General features: G+C 40.0%; 1 protein-coding gene across 1 annotated transcript; it reads right to left on the bottom strand.

Moving 5' to 3' along the window:
• Nucleotides 1–324: 324 nt before the first annotated feature.
• Nucleotides 325–9,062, bottom strand: GPX6 (glutathione peroxidase 6). Its single transcript, XM_057700054.1, has 5 exons — nucleotides 8,976–9,062; nucleotides 6,167–6,320; nucleotides 2,495–2,612; nucleotides 1,435–1,534; nucleotides 325–660 (listed from the first exon to the last, which is right to left on the bottom strand). Exons 1-5 carry the CDS (start codon nucleotides 9,060–9,062, stop codon nucleotides 454–456), a joined length of 666 nt encoding a protein of 221 aa, XP_057556037.1. The 3' UTR covers nucleotides 325–453.
• Nucleotides 9,063–21,788: the final 12,726 nt, after the last annotated feature.

The raw sequence follows: 21,788 nt of genomic DNA on the forward strand, positions 1-21,788 counted from the left end.
TTAGGGAGAGGAAAAATTTAACAATGTATGCCTGGCTTGGAGGAGAGAAGAGGTTATTAAGGAGATCTTGAGAGTCTTGCTGCCAGTTTCTGCTTTCTTCAAAAACTTCAGGATTGGGAAAGGATGGATGTCAGGACTTCTGGGGATTGCCTTTTTAGGGACATGGGGAGTCTGAACAGTCTACCTATAATATGATTTTCCTTTGGAATGAAGTGGGATCAACTTGATACTTTGGGATCAGAGAGTTGGGAGATGGGTTTTCTTTACCTTAATCTACACACACACACACACACACACACACACACACACACACAAACACGCGCACACACACATTTGGGCTATACAGGATGGTTTGGTCATGTGCAGGCTGGGTAAGAAGGGATCTGGGGCAAAAATGGATCCTTAAATGTGTTCTTCAGGTGGGAGGCAACTTCTGATGGTGTCAGGCCCTTCCTATTTGCTTTTGAACTGCTTCAGGTACTCCAGGATGTCCGACTTGACTGTGCTGACTGAAGCCCGGTGGAACCAGCGCATGACAGGGACTCCATCAGGCCCCACCAGGAACTTCTCAAAGTTCCAGCGGATGTCATGGACTTTCATGGGCTCCCAGAAGAGTTGGCTTGATGAGCCCAAAAGATCAGTGGTTGGAGGGCAGGAGTTCTGGAGCAGAGATATGGAAATAGAAAGACAGTTTTTTTCTGCTTCTGTGTTGTCCAGTCTTATCCCCACTCCTAGAAAGCCTACTCACCATTATGTATCTCAATACATTAACTGCTTGACATGCTCCTAACGAACCTCAGACATTTCAATACATCATTACCAGTACAATCAGACAACCAACAATTAGAGAGTATGATAGCAAGTAGAAAAATTTTCTTCTTTCCCTATCTCTTCCTCACTCCGATGATAATATCATGGTGCTTCAATGAAAGACTTTTTTCTTTGGTAAGTCATAACATTTTTATAGCTTCAGTTTCGTTAGCTGAAAAAAAGGGGGTCTTTCTATTCTGGGCTTCTGTGGTTCTAACATTCTGTGACTCTAAAGTTAATTACCACATGACACTCTACATTATCTATTTCTATGTTTATCTCTGTGATTAGATATGAATTCCTTCAGGGAAGAGATTATGCCCTATTAATATTTAACTCATTGTGTAGTACAGCTCTTGCACATAACTAGGGATTTGATAAATGATTGTTGAATGAATGAATGATTACCATTCAGTAGGGAAGGTCAGTCTATGTTAGAGCAATCATATGTTATATGTTTCCTCTACTTGAAGCTAAAGCCCCACAACAGATATTGCCATGATCCATGAACTTATCTGAGCATTTCTTTACAAGGAGTCCAAACTCACTCCTAGACTTGAGCCCTACACTTTCAGGGAATCTCTACCTACCTGACCAATCCTTGCCAGGTTTATGTTTGCTTACCTTCAGGAAGGTAAAGACCTTCTGTTCTTTTTCTCCATTCACATCCCCTTTCTCAAAGAGCTGAAAATTGGGAACAAAGCCACCACCTGGACGTACATACCTGCAATGAACCAGAGTATTCCTGAGAGGATCCAGATTAAGAAAAGGATGGATAATAATAGCCACCACAACTTCACCGCAAAAGGAAATTAGAGATGAAGAGAGGTTGTAGACAGGGAAAGTGAGAAAAGAGGTCTTTGGGAATCAGGACTTCATGCACAGGCTTTATGGAACCAATAGAGAATTCCGAGAAAATTGGAAGGCAGAATATTACTCAGCCATAAAAGAGAATGAAATAATGCCATTTGCAGCAACATGGATGGACCTAGAGATTGTCATACTGAGTGAAGTAAGTCACAGAGGACAAATATCATATATCACTTATCTGTGGAATCTAAAAAACATGGTACAGATGAACTTATTTACAAAACAGAAAGAGTCACAGATGTAGAAAACAATCCTATGGTTACCAGGGGGGAAGGGGGAGGAGGGATAAATAGGGAGGTTGGGATTGACACATACACACTACTATATATAAAATAGATAACTAATAAGGACCTATTGCATAGCAAGGGAACTCTACTTAATACTCTGTAATGACCTATGTGGGAAAAGAATCTAAAAAGAGTGGATATATGTATAACTGATTCACTTTGCTGTACAGCAGAAGTAACACAACATTTTAAATCAAGTATACTCCAATAAGAATTTAAAAAAAAGAAAATTGGAAGGCAATATTTTAAGGTTAGGATTCTTGATTCATTTCTATCTCCTGTATTCTCTTTTTCCTGTGCTTCTTTTCCATTAGATTTCCCATAGTCTTACCATTAAAGAACTGAAAGGTAGAGAGAACTATTGAGTACAGCCACTGCGGCTAGACTGAATTCAAAGCATCTTAATGATGTTCTGGAACACATTAATCTGTCAATCACCCCAGAAGTCTCCAGAATAAGAAGCCACTAGGTAGAATGTGGAAGGAAAATCCTGACAGGGTCTTTCAGGGTCCTAAGCAGGCATTTACTTGAGCCCCAAAAGGATCTCCGAGTTCTTTGCTGGTTCTTGTTTTCCAAATTGGTTGCAGGGAAAGCCCAACACAACTACACCAAAAGGCTTCAGCTCCTCCTGTAGTGCATTCAGTTCTGTAGGTAGAGAACAAACAGCTTGGGTAGCCCAGCCAGCAGCCCAATCTTGAGCAGTAGAAGATTACTAATTTATCCATTTATCACATGAATAACCTGAGTTCTATGAAGGGAAAGTTTCAAGATGACAGAGATTGAGGAAACAGAGCAAAAAGCTAGAACACAGGTTTACAGAAACGCATCCAAATAGATGCCATTTTTCTTGTGCAATAGCTTCCATAAGTGGCTCCACTTCATCATCCAATAGGAGCTCTTCTTTAAAAGCACAGATTGGTTAGTACTCTGTGTGTGTGTGTGGGGGGGGTCTCATTTGGTTCTGAAGAGAAGTCAGATTTAAATTCCACTGCCTTCCTTAGTTGATGGATTGATTGATCAAAAATGTTTTAAGGAAGGGCAAACAAAATGGACTGCTATCCTCCTTCTCCCACTATGCCCCATGAGGACCCAACCTGACACTCCAGTAACCTTCCCAGGAGCACTCTTTGGTGCTGTAAACTGGGAGTTGTAGAGGGAATCAGAGAGATGCTAAGCCTAACTCCAGAGCATTCTCTACCTTTTTGTCAGTTCCAGTGACATAACTGATGCCATTTCCCTGGAACACTCACTGGGATTCTAGGCTACAAATTCCAAACTGCTCTTTACCACTGCCAGGAAGACTTCCAACTGTCTGTCTGGACTTGTACCATTAGTTCCAACTTCAGCCATTTTCAGTTCAGATTACTGACTCCATGACCAGCACCAGCCAGTCCTATTCAGACTCACCTCTATCTGCTGGCATCTCCCCTAAGGTCCTCTTCTTAAAAGAAAGTGCTTTCTTGTTTTTATATATTTATTCAGTTACTACCCCTCTTATCTTTAATCATCAAGAATATTTCCTTCCTATTGCAGAAACACCTAGCAGACCTTGGTCCTAGTCCTTTGGCAAGTTCCTTTAACTCTCTCAGTGTCCTCAACTGGAGTAAAATTTGAATGAGCTGCTCTTCACAATAGCACAGCAATACAATGGGAAACTGTATGTTAAAATGAATGAGGAAACATCATGTGGTGATAAAAGGATAATGTCAAAGATATTTTATTATGTTAAAAAGCAAGGTGTGGAATCGTGTGTGTGTGTGTGTGTGTGTGTGTGTGTGTGTGTGTGTGTGTGTGTGTGAGAGAGAGAGAGAGAGAGAGAGAGAGAGAGAGGGAGGGAGGGAGAGGCTGATTTGCTTCCATATGCATTAAAGATTTATGGAAATGTACACCATAAACTGATGACAGTGGTTGCTCAAAGGGAAGGGACTGTGGAAGATTTCACGGTAAAGCCCTTTTGTATCTTTTAAATTTTGATTCTTGTGGATGTATTACCTATTCAGTAAGTTTAAATTAAAACTGAGTTAAGTTAAACCACTTTTTTTTTTTTAAGTTAAACCACGTTTAAAAGCAGATTCACATTCCTCGGAACTGCTGTTTACACCTCACAACTTTTTAAGCTTACTATATTTTTCAAGTTTAACTTTTTGAAGGGAGGAAAATCCTCACTTTCTAAATGATACTAAACTGTTGTTCAGGCTCTTATAATTAGATCCTGAAATTTTTATAAAAATTAAAAAAAATTAGTCTGTAGCTTTTCAGATTTTCCCCTAGAATTGATTGTACATAAAAATAATAAATATAATGTGACCTCCAAATTCTTTTAAATGTTGATCTCTTCAAAATCTGTTATTTGAGAGTATCTATCTCTTTATGCACAATTTCACCATTAAATTGAAAAGGTCTTTAGCTTTCTTTCGGTAAATGTGAATCATTTGGTTTTTGTTGTGCTTTGGAGGAGGGGATATTTTAATATAATTTTTGCCTAAATCAAGCAGTCCCCTCTTAGTCCATTCAGATTGCAAAATATCAGACTGGGTGGCTTATAAATAAATAAATAAATAAATAAATAAATAAATAAATAAATAAATAAATGAGGAATTTATTTCTCATAGTTCTGGAACCTGGAAGTCCAAGATCATGGTGTCAGTATGGTAGGGTTCTGGCCAAGACCCTCCTCCAGGTTGCAGACTGCCAAATTTTTCTTGTGTCCTCACATGATGGAAGGAACTGGGGAGCCCTGTAGGGTCTCTTTTGTATGAGCATTAATCCCATTCATGATGGTTTTACCCTCATGACCTAAGCACCTCCCAAAGGCCCCACTTCCTATTACCATCACATTGGGCTTTAGGTTTTCAATATATGAATTGTGGGGGACATGAATATTCAAACTGTAGCACCTGCTGAATGTTAATTTTCAAATATCAAAATTTGGTGAGCCATATATCTTAGAAGTAATAATGCAATATGCCTAAATTTAAGTGGTATTTAAAAAGGAGAAAATTCTTGGATTTCTTATTATTAGAGTGCCATAAGACAAATTGATAGGACTGTATATTTTTGATCAGTTGACTAGATAAAAATGTCAATATATGCAAAAATTTTCTTAAAACTTGTTCATGTATTATTTTGATCCATTTTTGGTGACATTGTTGTAATTAATCTTTTGACTTTATCTTGAACTTTTTTAAAAAATCTGAAAATAAAGTTCTTGGCATGTCAAACGCTGCATCTATCTCTATTACAATCCGTCTGAAACTTTAAATAACTTTTTCTGAATCAGCAGGAATTCCAAACTCTTCCCCATGAGTGCACAAAGAAAGTGGAAAATCCACCTCAGCCACCAAAGAAGTTGAGCTCAGTTTGGAGAGATGGAGCATTTTCCAAAATAGCCCTCACTCCAATTAAAGACTGCATAGATAGTAAACTACATTTCCTCTTCTCTGCCATTTGGAGGTGCATGTGGAACCCAAGGGCATTTTCCAAAACATCAAAGATCAGTCCTCTCTCCTGTTACCAGAAATCACCGGTGAGAAAGATAAAATCAGCCTCTGAAAGCTAGATTCTTGCCTGGAAGTCACAGCTAGGGTTTGGTGTTCTCTTGTTAAACAGTTTCGCAGAAGATCAATATCATACAAGTGACCGTGATGAATCAAAACAAAAACAAGGACCACTCCATAATCGTGTTTTAACCAGACAAAACATAAACAGTATCCAAATCATAAAAAAGATATGATTTAAGATAACCAATCACTTAGCTGTGTCCATTTCCTCATTTGCTGACAGCATCCAATCCAGAGCAAAGCTTCAATTCCTTGAACCCTTCCCCAAATCACCTAACACAAGCCCAGATCCTCAACTAAGTCCTTTCTAACATCTTCTTATTAAGAGCCCCATGGTTTTTCTTCCATATGTTCTCCCTCAGAACACCAGCAGCAAACTACAAATATGTTCCTGGTGGTCTTTGACTGAATCTTTGGGAGAATCTTAGTTCTCAAATCTAGAGAGAGTTCTCCTGGCATTCTAAGGAGCAGAGCAGTGGCAGGATACATGAATAGAGTCACATGATCACCTACTCCCCTACCCCCCCAACTCCCCATCCCCCTGCTTTCTCCCAATAACAAAGTAGCAAAACCTCCTGGAATTAGAATATGACCATCTGACAAAGCTAGTTCCTAGAGAGTTGAAACATGAGTTCTCACCTGGATACTGAGCTGTCAAGCCTCAATAGGTGGCCACATTGATGAAGAGGACGTGCTTGCCCGCATACTGCTTGAACTGGACATACTCCTCGCCGTTGAGGGTGAGGGCTCCATACTCATAGATGGTGCCTGTCACCCCCTTATAGCAATCCATCTGAAATGTAACAAAAATAACCGTAATGATGCGATAAGAAGACAAACGATAATCCCCAATGTCTGTGGACTTTTTGAAACTCTAAGAACTGAAGAGAATTTTCCAGGTGATATTTTTAGTTATAGGTAATGCCACAACTAGAATTTATATCTTCTAATTTAAAATCTTTTTTTTTTTAATGGTGGGACAAGCACTTTATAACCCTCTTCCCATTCCTGAAATATTAATACAATTTACCTTCATTCTCTGATTTACAGCTTACCTACACTCTCCTCTACATCCTAACACCTATTCCAGTCATCTCACCCCTTCTCAAATATTCTTAACAGATTTTGGCAGAGTTTCTCATAACAGAAATATGTTTTACATAAGTTTCTCATCTATATATTCTTACGTTGTAATTTCCTTCCCCCAGAGCCCAGCAAGTCACTTGCTCCTCCTCTGGATCCCATGGAAGGCACTTTCCAGAGTTTTGCCAGTGGGGGCTCACTGGTACCTACAAAACACATCCTCATTACCTGTTTCTTCTTATCTCTATGTGAAATAGGAAGCAAAGGGAACAGACTTTCTACCCACAAGCATGCCAAGGGAAAAAAGTAGACAGGACCTGGAGCAAAAAGCTAAAATGCTGTTATTTGAGGGAAGGGATTCCCAGAGATGTGGAGAAAAGGCATAGAATTTTAGCATAATTTACGTGAGCTTCAAGGGACTCTCAGTCCATAAATGTCTGCCCCATGCAGTGAAGGAATTGCTTGTGGGTGAGATCCTGTTGGGAGAGTGGGGCAGAAAACTCTTTAATCATTTTCTAAGCCTATAAGTTCTGTCACTAGGATACTGGGCAACAGCTTCCCCTCTACTATCCTTGGAGGGAAGGTGGCTGACCCAGGGCAGGCATGTTCCCTGTGTGTCCATATGTCCATACACAACCGTCCACACACGTTAATCCAAATGTTTGGGAGCATTAGCCTAAGAAAGCCACCAAGAAGGGGTTGTCATTTATGTGCCTGCATTCTCTTTTGCATTCATGCTACCTCAGCTCTGTGGTAAAGAGTTTCTAGCATTTGCTTTTCTTGGTACTGCAATTAAAAAAAAGAAGACTATGTGGAAATCATCTGTGAGCTGTCATTTGTGTGCCTCCATTTTCCTTGTCTTCATGCTGCCTTAGCTCTGGGCTCAACAGCTTCCAGCTGTCTGTCTCCCACATGGGTATCACCGTGTGAACTGGGATGTAAAATCCCATGATACTGCAGACTTGAAGAGCTCGATCTTTCCTTCTCAGCTTTCAGCTCTGCTCCGTTTGCTTAGGTCTGTTTGAAGAGATCAGGATACCCTAAAACACAGCCTTTTATTCACAAGATCATTTTGTACAACAGAAAGTCCACACCCAATCAGGCAGAAGCTGCTGACACAGATGTGGATGGCCCTCAGTGGATGCCTTTCTTTTTTTTTTTTTAAATTTCAGAGAGGAGAAATGCTCTCACTACAGCTACCAGTCTTCATATTATATTTATAATATATTCTTATTATATGCACTGTTTTACACTTCACATGAACCCAATAACAGAACACTCAAAGTGTGGTTTTAGGACCTGCACAAGGATCACCTGAGAACATATTAGAAACACAAATTTTGGACTCCCCTAAGACCCACTGAATCAGAAACTTTGCACGTGCGACCCCAGTAATCTGTGCTTTAACAAACCTTCCAGGTGATACTTATGTGAGTTAAAATCTGGGGATCATTGCACTTCAGGATGGGTTTTCTCCAGCTTTTAGAAAGGAGAGAAAGGAACCAAAAAAAAAAAAAAAAAAAACCTAACTGGCTTAATGCCACAGTGAAGCTGAGTTTTTGAATGAATTTGCCTGAGTGTAAAGTTAAAACTTGTGGGTGCCTCAAGTCATTTACTTCAGTCCCCACTTTGAATCCTAAGACACATACACACACTTTTTACAGGGTGGTTACAGACACCAAGTGTGGGCACTTTTCTGGAGGGCATCAGGTCATTTGGAGCAGCACCAAGACTTCAGAGCAAATCCTCTTACTCTGATCTGAGCTTTGTTCCCAGGACACTACATTACCTCCCCCAAAATTAAAATTGGCCAGCAACCCTCCAGGCCTTTTGTGTTTTATTATTCCCTGAAAAAAAAAATAAAATAAATAAAGCCCCTCTTTCCCGACCCTGAAACTCCTTAGGGCACATTTCAGCACCAGCTTCTTTCCCACCTGCCCCGGGGTTTCAGCCTCTTCAAGAGCAACCAGGTCAGCCTCCCTCTCAATCCAGTTGCTACTTCAAGTCCCTTTTCCCCGACCCGCAAGGGTGCCCGAAGGTTCCAGACCAGAATGGAAGGGACGGGCCCTGGGCTATCAAGAGACCACCGGGGGGAAGTGGCAAAGCGAAATGCAGCCTGCGTCCTTCGCCCACTTCCGGCCCAGTGACCCACCAGGCTCAGGGGAGGCGATCCACGTAAAGAGAGGCAGTTTAGGAGAGCCTCTGCCTCGGAGGACATCAGTGGCAGTTGCAGATGTCAGTTAGGATAGGCTGGGGAGACGGATCTTGTCCTTCGTAGAACCGAGGGGAGAACTCCTCGCACCCTTGGAGGCCAATTTAGTTATCAGATGCTGAAATCCGTCTGGGTTCCCTGAGGGACACTCACCTTCATCTGTTGCTGCTTTGGGGTCAGCTGAGCTAGGCCGACCAGGAGCAGTGAGAAAAGACAGGAGGCCCAGAATTGCGGGATCATGGCTCCAACTAGGAGTTCTAGGCGAGTCTCAGGTCCCCAGGGATCTCGGCTCCTTTTGAGCCCCTGGCAGGCACCAATTTGAAGATGTGCCCTCCAATCGCAGAGCGGCACTAACACATGGGCGAACCTCCCCCCACCCCGCGCTCCCTCCCCTTGACTCTTCTTCCCTCTCCCCAACCTCCCCCTCCCCCTCACTCCTCCGCCCCCTTCCGCAAGCCCTGAAAGCTCAGCGCACCCAGTGCCCCGCCCCACGACAGGCCACCCGCTGGTGTTCTGGCGCCCGTGTTCCGACTGGTGAAGGTGATGTCTGCCCTCTTTGGAACCTGAAGTACTGTCTCTACCTTTTCCAAGTGACTGGCAGTTCCTAGGTGCTGGCTCTGCATCCAGGAAGTAGAGCCACCACTGAATCAGAATCTGCTTTTTAAAATCAAGATCCTCCTGTAATTTACATGCAAACTAAAGTTTGAGAAGCATTGTCCCAGATGACTATTAATCCTTTGTCCTGCTTCCCCAAACTTTCATCACTTAGTCACTGTATTTTTTAATTATGAAGTCCAGATGTGGGGACCTGAGTGTCTCAAACCCTTTGCCCTGCGACCTGTTCCCTAGAGAAGGACTTATTAATGCAGGAGTAACAGACAATGGATACACATTCACAGAGGGAAGTTATCCAGGAGAAAGCTCTAAACTGTGAGTTAGGGAACTGCCTTGGGCTTCACTCTCTGTAAACTAGTATTATCATCTCTACCCCACTTACTCCATAAAACTATTTATTGTGAGGTCCTAATAAGGTAACAATCTGAAAGTTGTTAGAAAGTATTTGAATTGGTGAAGAGTCAGAGTTGTTTCTCCCACCCCTCATCCCTCCCATCTGATCCCATCCGGCTTTTCACTGCCAGCTCAGCTTTACTAAACTGCCTTGTTTATTGAAGTGATAACTACTTCCTCTTCAGTTCCAAAGCCCCTTTACATCCAGTCCCCTCCATCTGCCCTGCCTCTTCCAGGTTCACACAAAAGGCTTTCTCTGCTCCTGAAACTAAAGTCTGGATGGGGTTGAATTCTCATGAACTCTGTTGGAAGATAAGCTTTCTGTTATCTCAGATTTCTTCTCAAAGGCCTATAATCTATGGCCTGATTGCTGATATCCGATCCAGCCAAGCAGGTCCTCAAGGCATTAAGAGCAACCAGGCAGAAGGTATCCCTCTTTTGGCACAGACCTACACACGTTCCCAAGCTCCTTGACCTCTCTCCATTCTCATTTTAAAAAAGGGCTGAACTATGACTATGAGGCTATAGAGACCACTGAGTTCTATACCCATGATAAGAGTACTGACTAGCTTCTTATCTCCGAAAAAGTTAATGTCTCTGTACCTTAGTTTTCTTATCTGTAAAATCAGGGTAATAATATTGTTTACCTCCTAGGGCTGCTTTGAGGATGGAAAAGAACTCAGCCCAGGACCTGAAACATGTAAACAACTACAAGTCTATTTATCATCCACATGTTCATCTTTATGCATGATAAAACTGAAGCCTGCAGAGAGCAGTGACGTCTCAAAGGTCACAGGTTAGTAATGTTGAAATCAAAGCAAATTCCTGATTCTTACCATAGACCTCAGAATGTGACTTTATTTGAAAGTGGGATCTTTGCCAATGTAATTAGTTAAGACGAGGTCATAACTGGAGTAGGATGGACCCCTAATCCAATATGACTGATATCCTCATAAGAAGACAGCCTTGTGAAGAATGTCCTGTAAAGACAGAGACAGAGATTGGAATTGTGCTGCCACACACTGGGGATGTTTGGGCTTACCAGAAGCTGGAAGAGGCAAGTAAGGATCTTTCCCTACAGGTTTCAGAGGGAGCATAGCCATGCTGACTCTTTGAGTTCAGACTTCTAGCCTCCAAAACTGTGAAACAATACATTTCCATAGTTCAAAGCTGCTTAGTTTGTGGCACTTTGTCATGGCAGCCCTAGGAAACCAATTACTGCAGGTAAGTTTCAGTTCAGAGACAAGAACAGTTCTCTCTAATTTCCGACAAATTTATTCCATTGCCTTATGTCTACCCCACCTTCACCATAAGATTCTTTCATTCTCAGTTTCTCTGATCATAAAGGAAACAAAATTCTTTGTTGCTCCCATACAGGCTTTCATCTTAGTTCCAGAATGAAACTACTTCTTTATTTACCTGAACCTCAACTTAGAGATTCAAGCCTCTACTTGATTCTATCTGAAATATTTTTCTGATTTAATCTATCTCCCTACATACATGGACCCTCTTTTCAGGACTCTAGGGATTTTCTTTTCTGCTTTGCAAAGGAAAGGCATAGACTCTGATTGCAGATCTGTCATAATTTTGTAATGCCATTCCATTCACATTGTAAATGATATTTTTATATCTACCACCTCATTTTGCCTTTACTACCAGGGTAGAAATGACACAGGAGAAGCACACCTTCCTCAATTTACAAATGTGAGAGTAAGATTTAAAAAGATTCACTGGACTTCAAAAGTAACTTTCTTTGTTTTAAAATCTCCCTTGACTTCTTTAAATATATTAACTACACATATTGGGAATTTGAGTTTGTAACAGGGAAGAACTAACCTGATTCCATACTGAATCTATTTCTTTAAGTTCTAGACTTTGTGCTCTATAGCTAATTGCCTTCTTCCCAGCCTTACTAACTCTGTATATAGGCATGGTAATCATAAAATGAATGTGGCCTGTAGCTTGAAGTATACAGAATAGTCCCATTCCAGAAACTCTGCCTCCCATGGCCCTCTCAGGGCCAACTCCATCTAATCCCTGGACAACAAACCCAGGAGGAAAAGTCAGTAGAAACAAGTGATGCTAGGAGGAATTTGGTCCCAGAGATAGAATGGGAAGGAAATAGAGAAGAAATAGGGGAGTGAGATAAAGGAACATGGGAGATAAAGGAAAAAAAGAGGGAAAGAACAAAGTATGAAGGAGGAAAACTAACTTATATTGACTCTCTTCTTACTCTGTATCAGGCATATTTGTATAGATTTTCTTAATTATCACTAAAATAACCATAAGGTTGATATTTTATTCATTTTATAAATAAGGATATGAATACAGAGTAGAAATAGTTAATTTCCCCAAGTTACAGATCTGTGTCACACTGGGACTCATATTCAAGTGAGTTCTGATCCAAAATCCAAACTCTGTAGTAGCCTAAATAATAACCTCCAAAGATATCATATTTTAATCCCTGGAACCTGTAAATGTTATTTTATATGGCAAAGATTTTGCTGATTGTAGTTAAAAAAAGGATTTTGAGATGAAGGGATTATCCTGGATTATCTGGGTGGGCCCTAAATACAATCATGTGTATTTTTTTCTTTTTTTTTTGAGAGCTGTATTTTATTCTTGGAAATTTTTAGGACTTCAGGCCCGGGAGGCAGCATCTCAAGTAACCATGAGAGAACTGCTTTGAGGAGGCAGGCGAGGTGAGGGGGGAAGCCGGGTTATATAGAAGTTTTGTAACAAAGGGCAGGTAGTCTGAACATCAAAAGATTATTGTTAATGCATATATATGGAATCTAAAAAAATGATGCTGATGAACTCAGTGGCAGGGGAAGAATAAAGATGCAGATGTAGAGAACAGACTTGAGGACATGGGGAGAGGGGGAAGGAGAAGCTGGGACAAAGTGAGAGAGTAGCATTGACATATATACACTACCAAATGTAAAATAGATGGCTAGTGGGAAGCAACTACATAACACAGGGAGGTCAACTCGATGATTGGTGAAGACCTAGAGGGGTGGGATAGGGAGGGTGGGAGGGAGGCTCAAGAGGAAAGGAACATGGGGATATGTGTATAAATACAGCTGATTCACTTTGTTGTACAGCGAAACTAGCACAACAGTGTAAAGCAATTACACTCCAATAAAGATCTGGGGGAAAAAAGATTATTGTTAATTAAAGAAAACCAGATATCCCAAGTTAAGGAATTTATTGCTTTTCTGTGTATGGGAAGATGCAAGAGTTTGGGCTCATTCAAATCATTCCTTTCAATCAGGTGTATTCTTATAAAAGGAAAGCAGGTGGCGATTTTACTATGGAAGACAGGGGAGATATGACAATGGATGCTAGAGGTTGGAGTGATGCCAGGAAGGAGTCACAAACCTCCTTTTTCTACTTTTCATGGCATGTTCCTTATTTCCTTCTGACTCCTTACCAGAAGCATCCTTTAACAGCATATTATATTTTTCTTACCAACAGCTAGTTACTTTAAAAGCATTCTAGGCTTTTCCTATTATGTACTTCAAGATTATTCCAGCCTCAGCCCATTATCCAACTCCAAAGCTACATCAGTATTTTAGGTATTTGTTACAGTAGCACCGTGCTTTTGGGAACCAAAATCTATATTAGTTTCCTTTGGCTGCTATAACAAGTTACTAAAAACTTGGTGACTTAAAAGAACAAAGCTTTATTCTCTCATAGTTCCAGAGACCAAAATCCAAAGTCAGTTTCACTGGACCTAATCAAGTGGGGGCTTTAGGGGAGAATCTGTTTCTTGCCTCATCTAGTTTCTGGGGCTTCTGGCTTTCCTTGTTTTGTGGCTGCATCACTGTAATCTTGCCTTCATGGTCACATTGCCTTCTCTTTTTCTGTCTGTAGTCTAATCTTTCTCATAGAGCACTTAAGAACTAACAAGATGGTAATGAACTACCAAGCCAATTATGCAGAAGGAGAAATTGAACGCTAATAACATTTATTTTCTCACAAAGGGCTAGTATCTCTCCAGGTAGAGTTGAATTTCTGATTTGAAAGCCTCTTGTGTCTAGGGGGTCTGTGATTCTCCCGGTGCCAACTTGGAGTTCAACAGTTCAATTCAATTCTGACACCAGCTCCCAACTCTTCACAGTTTAAGGGTTCAGTTTCACAAGACTGCCTCCACTTCAGGGACCAGTTGTAAATCCCAGGGTGGGGGCACCTGTCTACTAACTGGTTAACTATAAATTGGGGTTTCCCATGACCCTCTCTTAACTTTTGATAATTTACTAGAATGATTCACAGAATTTGGGAAATCATTTTACTTACATTTACTGGTATATTATAAAGGATATAACTCAGGGACAGCCAAATGGAAGAAATGCAAGGCAAGGTGTGGGGTGTGTGTGGATATGGAGTTTCCATGCCCTCTCCAGTTATGTCACCCTCCCACTACTTCTAGTGTTTACCAACCAGGAAGCTTTCAAACTTTGTCATTTAGAGTTTTTTATGGAGGTTTCCTTACAAGGCATGATTGATGAAGTCAGTGACCACTGGTAATTGAATCCAATCTTCAGGCCTTCTGCATTCCTTGGAGGGATGGTGAGGCTGGAAGTTCCAATTCTCTAATTATGACTGGGTCTTCCTGACTACCAGCCTGCATCCTGAAGTTATGTAGGAGCCCCCAGCCACCAGTCTTCTCATTAGCATGCATCCCACTCAGGAGATTTCAACAGTTTTAAGAAGCTCTGTGCTAGGAAATGGGGACAAAGAGAAAATATTTAATTTTTACTCTACCACAAGGGTCAGACACTAAGTCCCAGGGTCTACCCAGTAAGAGTCTCCCCACCTTAAGCTGTGGTCTGAACAGCTGTTTAACTTCTTTGTAAGGACAAACTAGAAAACATCAATCCACCCAACTACAAGAGTGTGCAAGGAAATTAGTCAGGGTTCTCCAGAAAACAGAACCCATAGGAGAGAGATAGGTAAGGAGAGAGAACTATCTCTATTGGTTCTGTTTTTCTAGAGATAAATAGATGCTAGATAGAACTGTCCATCTATCTATCTAAAAAGATTTTTTATAGGGAACTGGCTCTTATAATAAAGGCTAAGAAGTTCCAAGTCAGCAAGCTGCAGTCAGCAAGCTGGAGACCAGGATAGCCAATGGTATAGTTCTAGTCTGAGTCTGAAGGCTTGGGAGAACTAGGAGAGCTGATGGTATTAGTTCCAGTCTGAGTCTAAATCCAAAGACAGAAGACCAATTCAAAGACAGGCAGAGAGAGAGTTCTTGCTTGCTCAGCCTTTTATTCTAGTAGACCTTCAGTGGATTGGATGAGGCCCAACCTCATCGTGGAGAGCAATCTGCATTATGCAGTCTATCAGTTTAAATGTTACTCTTTTTCAGAAACACCCTCTCAGACACACTTAGAAATAACTTTAACCACATATGTGGGCAACTCATGGCCCAATCAAACTGACATAAAATTAACCATCACAGTCAATATATTACAAAGATTGACCATGTAAACATCTTTCTCTTTATATATTTAGATAGATAGTATCTATTTATGTTTAAATATACCAGTGATATATAATTATATAATTTGTAAAAAATTAATAACAGAAACCCCAGTTAAATAGGGTTGGGAGACCAAAAGGGGGAGCTTTCACACTCCATGACCATAACAGAGCCCAAGAAGAAGAAGAAAAACTTCTTTTCTGGCAATTGAACTCTGCCAATGAAAAGCCATGGACACTTTGTTTACTGTAGCCCTCCCAACTTCCTTTTCCTTTCTGTAAAATTGGTCTCTTTCCTTGCCCGTGGGGACTTGCATGTGGCCACCCATGGTTGCAGAACCTGAAATGCAATTCTCTGCTCATCCTAAATAAACTCATCTTTGCTGGAGAAATATCTGGTAGCCTATTTGTTTCAGATCAACAACTCATATTTTAAACTCACAGCAAACTAAAAATACAAGAGACCTTTTCAACCTGATAAAGAGTATCTAAGACAAGTCTGCAGCAAATATACTTAATGGTGAAATATTTAATCATTACCCCTTGAAATAATATTCAAGGAAAGAATGTCTCTATTACTATTTCAATTCAATTCAATATTGTATTGGCAAACCTGGCCAGTGAATTGAAGGCAAAAAAAGGAAATTAAATGTACAAAGACTAGAAACAAATGAAACTACCATTAACATACCTTGTGAACATATAATTTAAAAAGAAACTAGCAATAAATTATTATAATTATGTGAATGTAGCAAAGTTGCTAGATAAGAAAATCAATACAAATTTTATTATGTTTATGTATTTTTATGGACTATTAAAATTAAACTTAATTTTAAAATTACATAAAATAATCAAATACCTAGCAGTAAACTCAGCAAAAGATGTACTAGATGTTTATGATGAGACATATGTCTTAATTGGCACAATTTTGAAGAGCTCTAAATTAATTTTGAGCTATATCTAATGGATTAGAAGAGTAAACAATGTTAATTCTACCCAAACTATTCTATAGATTCAATACAATTTCAACCAAACTCCTAACAGACATTCCTGAGGAATTTGAAAAGGATGTTTAAGAAACTTAAGTGTAAGTGCAAATGGTCAAAAATAGTCAAGAAGAGGGTGGGAGAACTTGCTTCATAAAATATCAAAATTCATTTTTAAAGCTAAATGCTAAAAGCTACATTAAACATGCTTAACATTTCATAAATATTAAATTCTCTTTAACTATTTGGCTTTAGGTTATTATAAACATGCCAATCTAGATATGACTATGTTATCTCAGATAATCATTCACCAATATCAAATTAGTAAGGTGAAACAAAAAGATTAGCTAAGTGAACTGACCTTCATAGTCTGATGGGTATATATCCATTTCCTCCTGTGTAAGTATTTCTGCTTCTGAAAGATCCTCATCAATATCTACAAATTCCTTTTCAGTATCATCAGTGGCAGAAATAATCCATCACTGGTTCCTTTCATTTCAGGATTTTTTACTTCAATTTGCATTCTACTGACAAAAATGAAGCAGCTAAATTATAACTCACTCTTGGGGACAAAGATCTTGCTTTCAATTGATTCAGTTTATTGAAAAAGAACAAACTAAGCTTTCATATTTATAAAGTCTTTGTTTTTTAACCACGTATGGCACATAGTAGGTTGTTCAATGGGGAAAAAAAAAGGTTCATTAAACATTGTTTGTTTTAAGAATAAACAAATAGAACAATGGAAGTAGAGAACTCAGAAAGACTCTTGTATATAAGGACTCAATTTATGACAAAGTACAATGCAAAGTAATAGAAAAATAAAATATGATCTTTTAAATAAATAGTGATGATTCAATTGGATATCCTTGGGGAAAAAATTAAAACCTTACTCTACCTTATACTGTCAGCTATCTGCAGTTGGTTAAATCAATGGCTAGGAAACACGTGGATATGAAGGGCTGACTATATCCATTGTATTATGCTATTTTACATAAGGGACTTGAGCATCTGCAGATTCTGGTATCCATAGCGGCTCCTTGAACCAATCCCTGGCAGATACTCAGGGATGAATATACCATTCACAAAATTCCAGTCCATCCAAGTCTTTGACCTCACTGCCAAAACAAGAAATATAGGCGCACCTTGGAGATACTGTGGGTTTGGTTCCTTCCAGACCACTGCAATAAAGTGAGTCACACAAACTTTTTTTTTCCCAGTTGGTATAAAATTATGTTTATACTATACTATTGCGTGCACTATAGCATTATCTTGTTTCTTGGGGGTAATAACTGATCAAATCAGTTTTAAACATGATCAGAATTGCTCAAAACTGAGAAAATAAACTAAGAATTTCAGCCTGAGAAGGAACTTCAGTGATTTTGATATTTTCTCAATGTCCCTCAGTTGTATTGAGCTGTTGGTGATGGCTTGCAATGTGTGTTGGTGAAATGGGCATATTCTTTCTCTGGGAGCAGCAAAGGCCTGAGACACAGAGTAGAGAATTTCCAGGTGGGAGGGCATCTGGGTTGGAAAGGTGTGGATTATTCAAATTCCTGTGGTTGTGCATGGACACAGAGCTCTCTCTCCCACGCCCTCCCCTGGCCCATTAAGACTCAACAGACAAGAACACTGCCTGAGGGAGTACACATCCTTCCTCTCACTGCCTCCCCAGCCCAACCTCCAAGAAGCAGAGTTCTTCCTGTAGCAGGTTGGAGGAAGAAAGATTGGCATTAGTCACAGACACTTCAGAAAAATCTGTGTGTCAGGGCCAGCTGTTTCAGTGAAGGCTCAGGGACAGAATCAGACTGGACCAGAGGTGAGCTTCCTCATCATGCTTGGGGAAGGAGGTCAGATTAAGAACACATGAGGATGAAAATTAAATGCAAAAGGAAAGTGATCTCTCTAGAATTTCCCTCCATTTCCAAACACATATTTTATGAGGAATTAAGCCTAGAGTGGAGGGACAAGTGGATGTGGAATAAAAAGTTTATGGTCTATGTCTATGCTATTAATGAGACTTTGCCCAAGACACTTCCCCTCTCTGAACCTCACTTTTCCATTGAAAGTCTGAGCAAATAATACCTGTTCTACCTTTGTAACTGGCTGATTGTGAAGGCTAAATGAAATCCGTGATGTGAAGATTTGTCAACTACAAATTCTATGTAAACATAAGCAATATAACTTTAAAATGGCAGACTTAGGAGTAGATCCTATGTTTCACACTTGCAACCCACACTTGCAACACAGGAAAGTCCTGGAGACCTGAATGGGGATCCCAGATGCCAATGGAGATCGTCTAATTCAGGGGAAATATCCAAGTAAAACTAAATGGTGGACGAAAATCTCTAAATCATATTTGGGTGGTTGTAGAGGCTGTGATTGAATCTGGGATGAAGAGATGGACTGTATCTCAGAAAAAACTGAACCTGTTTCTCCTATGATCAAAGGAACTAACACAAGAAACTTGTTGATTTTTCGGTAGGATTAAATCATTAACAGAGGCTAAGACAGAGATTCTGAAAGGGTTTTAGTCTTTAAACTGCCACCCACTAGCTGTGTGACCTTGGGCAAGAAAGTTATCCTCATAAAAAACTTACCTCAAGGAAAAATTGGAGTCTGACTGGGAAAAATAGGCACTGGTTGAGATGTGTTTATTTTTGCTATCCTATTTAAGATTATGGATGATTTGCAATTACAGAATTTTTAAAGTCAGGAAGTGACAGATCTTATTGTTTAATTTAGATTTGGACTGATTTTCAGACTTTAATCTATGGCTCAGGTCACAAACATTTCCACCTAAAATCTTGTTTGTAAAAACTGATAAAATTGCATTCCCTGTCCTTTCAATGGAAATAAATATATAGATAATTTGGGGCAGGGAGGGTGGAATCCCCAAGTATTCAGCATAATTGACCTCCAAGATCAAGAACCTAACTCCAGAGTGTTTCAGGGAATGGAGAGTATTTAGTTTGTCTGAAGAATGAGATTCACAGGAGGAGCTACTGCGAGTGAAGACGGAGAAGGAGGCTGAGATCACATCAGGAGAAATTTGGATACTATGCTGGAGATTATGGATTTGATGCTATAATAAATTGGTTAGCCTTATTGGCTTGCTATGGGTAGAGGGACATCACCAGACAAGTGTTCAGCAGCTCCAGTGGCAGCAGAGTGAAGGGGAAAAAAACCCCAAAACATTGAAGGGGAAGAACTTGGAAGAGGGAAGACAAGTAGGAAATTATTTCAGCATTCCAGAAAGGAAATGACAGAAATTTGACATGTGGGTCTGGTAGAAGGTATGAAGAGGAGGTAGTAGTTGTTTGACACAGTCAGGTAGACTGTGGCCCCATGTAGCCCCCTGCTGAACATGAGCTCCTAAACATTTTCTTCTGGTCAGAGCTCTTATTTCCAGGGAAACTAAAACAATGGGACACAGAGACTTGGGAAGGCAGAGATTTTAGGCTACTTGATCTGAAGACAGTTTCTCTTCTACCCTAGGAGTTAGTTATTGTGTGTTGAGCAAAGATAACATGACTAAGGAAGCAGGGAGCTTATAACAGCAAGGGAGAGGCAGTGTGTAATTCCACCTGGCTTCGGATAAGTCACTTTTTCTATTTGAGCATCAGTTTCTCCATCTGTTAAATTAACGATGGGTGTTTACCTTGGGCTAAGGCCAGTGCTAAGAGTTTAAATGAATTATCTTCTTTATTTTTTAAATTAGCCCCATGATGTTCATAGTATTCTCCCAATTTCACAAATCGGGACCAGAGGCACAGAGGGCAAGTTGCCCAAAGTCACACATCCTGGGAAGGATGAAGGAATTGAAGTACACTGTTTTCGAGGTTTGATATTTTAATTTCCATAGTTCTTGAATTGTGACTGGACAAAGACAGGAGAATCTGTATCTGTGGGTGGGAAGGTGTCACAAAGCAGGAAACCTGTATAGCTGCCCTAAAAGGGCTTTGAGAGGTCTGTGGTTGGGCTAGCAGTTATTGTTTTGGGCTCCTCCCTCTAGATTAGAGGCCTATGAGAAGAGATCAGAAATCTGGGATAACAAAAAGCTTCTGTTCTCCAAGAGAATTCATGAATGCCCAGACTCCATCAGCAGCAAGAATTAAACCCTACTCAGACTTCAGTTTTAAGGAGGGGAAGACAGCTTTTTACGTGAACCTGGAAGAGGGAGAACTGGGAGAGGGGGCTGGTTGGAAAGGAACTGAGAACCAGGAAGGAAGAATGTACCATTTCAATAAACATGGGAGTTAGTAAAGGTGAGCTGTCAGTGCAAATCCTATGGGAGGAGGAAGAGTGGTAAAGGCAAACAAACCTGATCCTCTTCAATTAATCCAAATATTTTTCAACATCTCTTTGTTAGTTATCTCATTAGAACACAGTTAGTTGCTGAACTCACCCCTTGTAATTCCAAAGGACTAGGAACTGCATTCATCCTTGATTTAGTCATTTTGCCAAGTCATCAGGCAACAGTTTCACCAAATGTTTTGTTTCAACACAGCAAAGGTTGCCGACTTTCTGATCTATAGTAACTGATTCCTTGCCATTCCTCCTCTCTGAGAGGTAAGAAAATGGGAGTGGATTGGGGACAAAAAATCTTTGAAATTAGTGTAAGAAGAGAATCATTGCACAGCCTAATGATGATAAAGTGACATAAATTTAAAAGTTTGATTAATTCAACCCTTTAAATCTGAGATCTAAATGGAAAAAAACAATTTTTTAAACTTCAAGGAGTAGTAATTGGATGAGGAATATACAAGTGTTTCAAGAATAAGAACAATATGCATATTAAACATACTTTACCTATAGGGAGAGGGGAATCAAACATCAATGAAGTTTGGGTATGAATAATAAATAAGAGGAACCTTACAAGGACAAATAATCATGAAATTAGGAGTATGATTAACTCAAACCTTAGCACCTGAGATCCAGAAGGTAAAACTATACTGTAGACAAGAGAGAGAAAGTTACTGGTCAGCTCCCCATGAGGTTGGTGGGAATTCAATATGTTATTTATGTGAGAAACTCAGCAATTCCTAGGGCTCCAGGTCTGCACCATCAACTCATCTATTCCAAAATTTTGGCTGATACTGTTGAGCAGTGGCTGGAAACTGTCACTGAATAGATGGGGGTTCTTATGATAGTTGAGAGGCAAAGCATTTTTATCCTTAGAGGAACTCGAGTCTCACTTGCATTATCCTTCTTGGGCCCTGGGGCTTCCAGGAGATTAAGGAGAGTGTTTGCAACTTCCTATACATTTATAATTATTAAAAAAAATTTTTTTAAAGTTATTTACTTAAAAAAAAAAAGCATTACATTCAAAATGGCATTACCCTCCAGAAAATTGTCAGCTGTTAGTAGTCCTCCCTGCCCGCACCTAGTGTGTAAGAGCCTCCTTTACCAGACTGACACCCAGACTGGGTACTTGCATTCCTTTGAACTTTGGCCAATCTGATAAATGCGGAATGCAACTTTTCCT

This window comes from Hippopotamus amphibius, chromosome 11, assembly GCF_030028045.1.
Source record: "Hippopotamus amphibius kiboko isolate mHipAmp2 chromosome 11, mHipAmp2.hap2, whole genome shotgun sequence".
Classification (NCBI taxonomy): Eukaryota; Metazoa; Chordata; class Mammalia; order Artiodactyla; family Hippopotamidae; genus Hippopotamus; species Hippopotamus amphibius.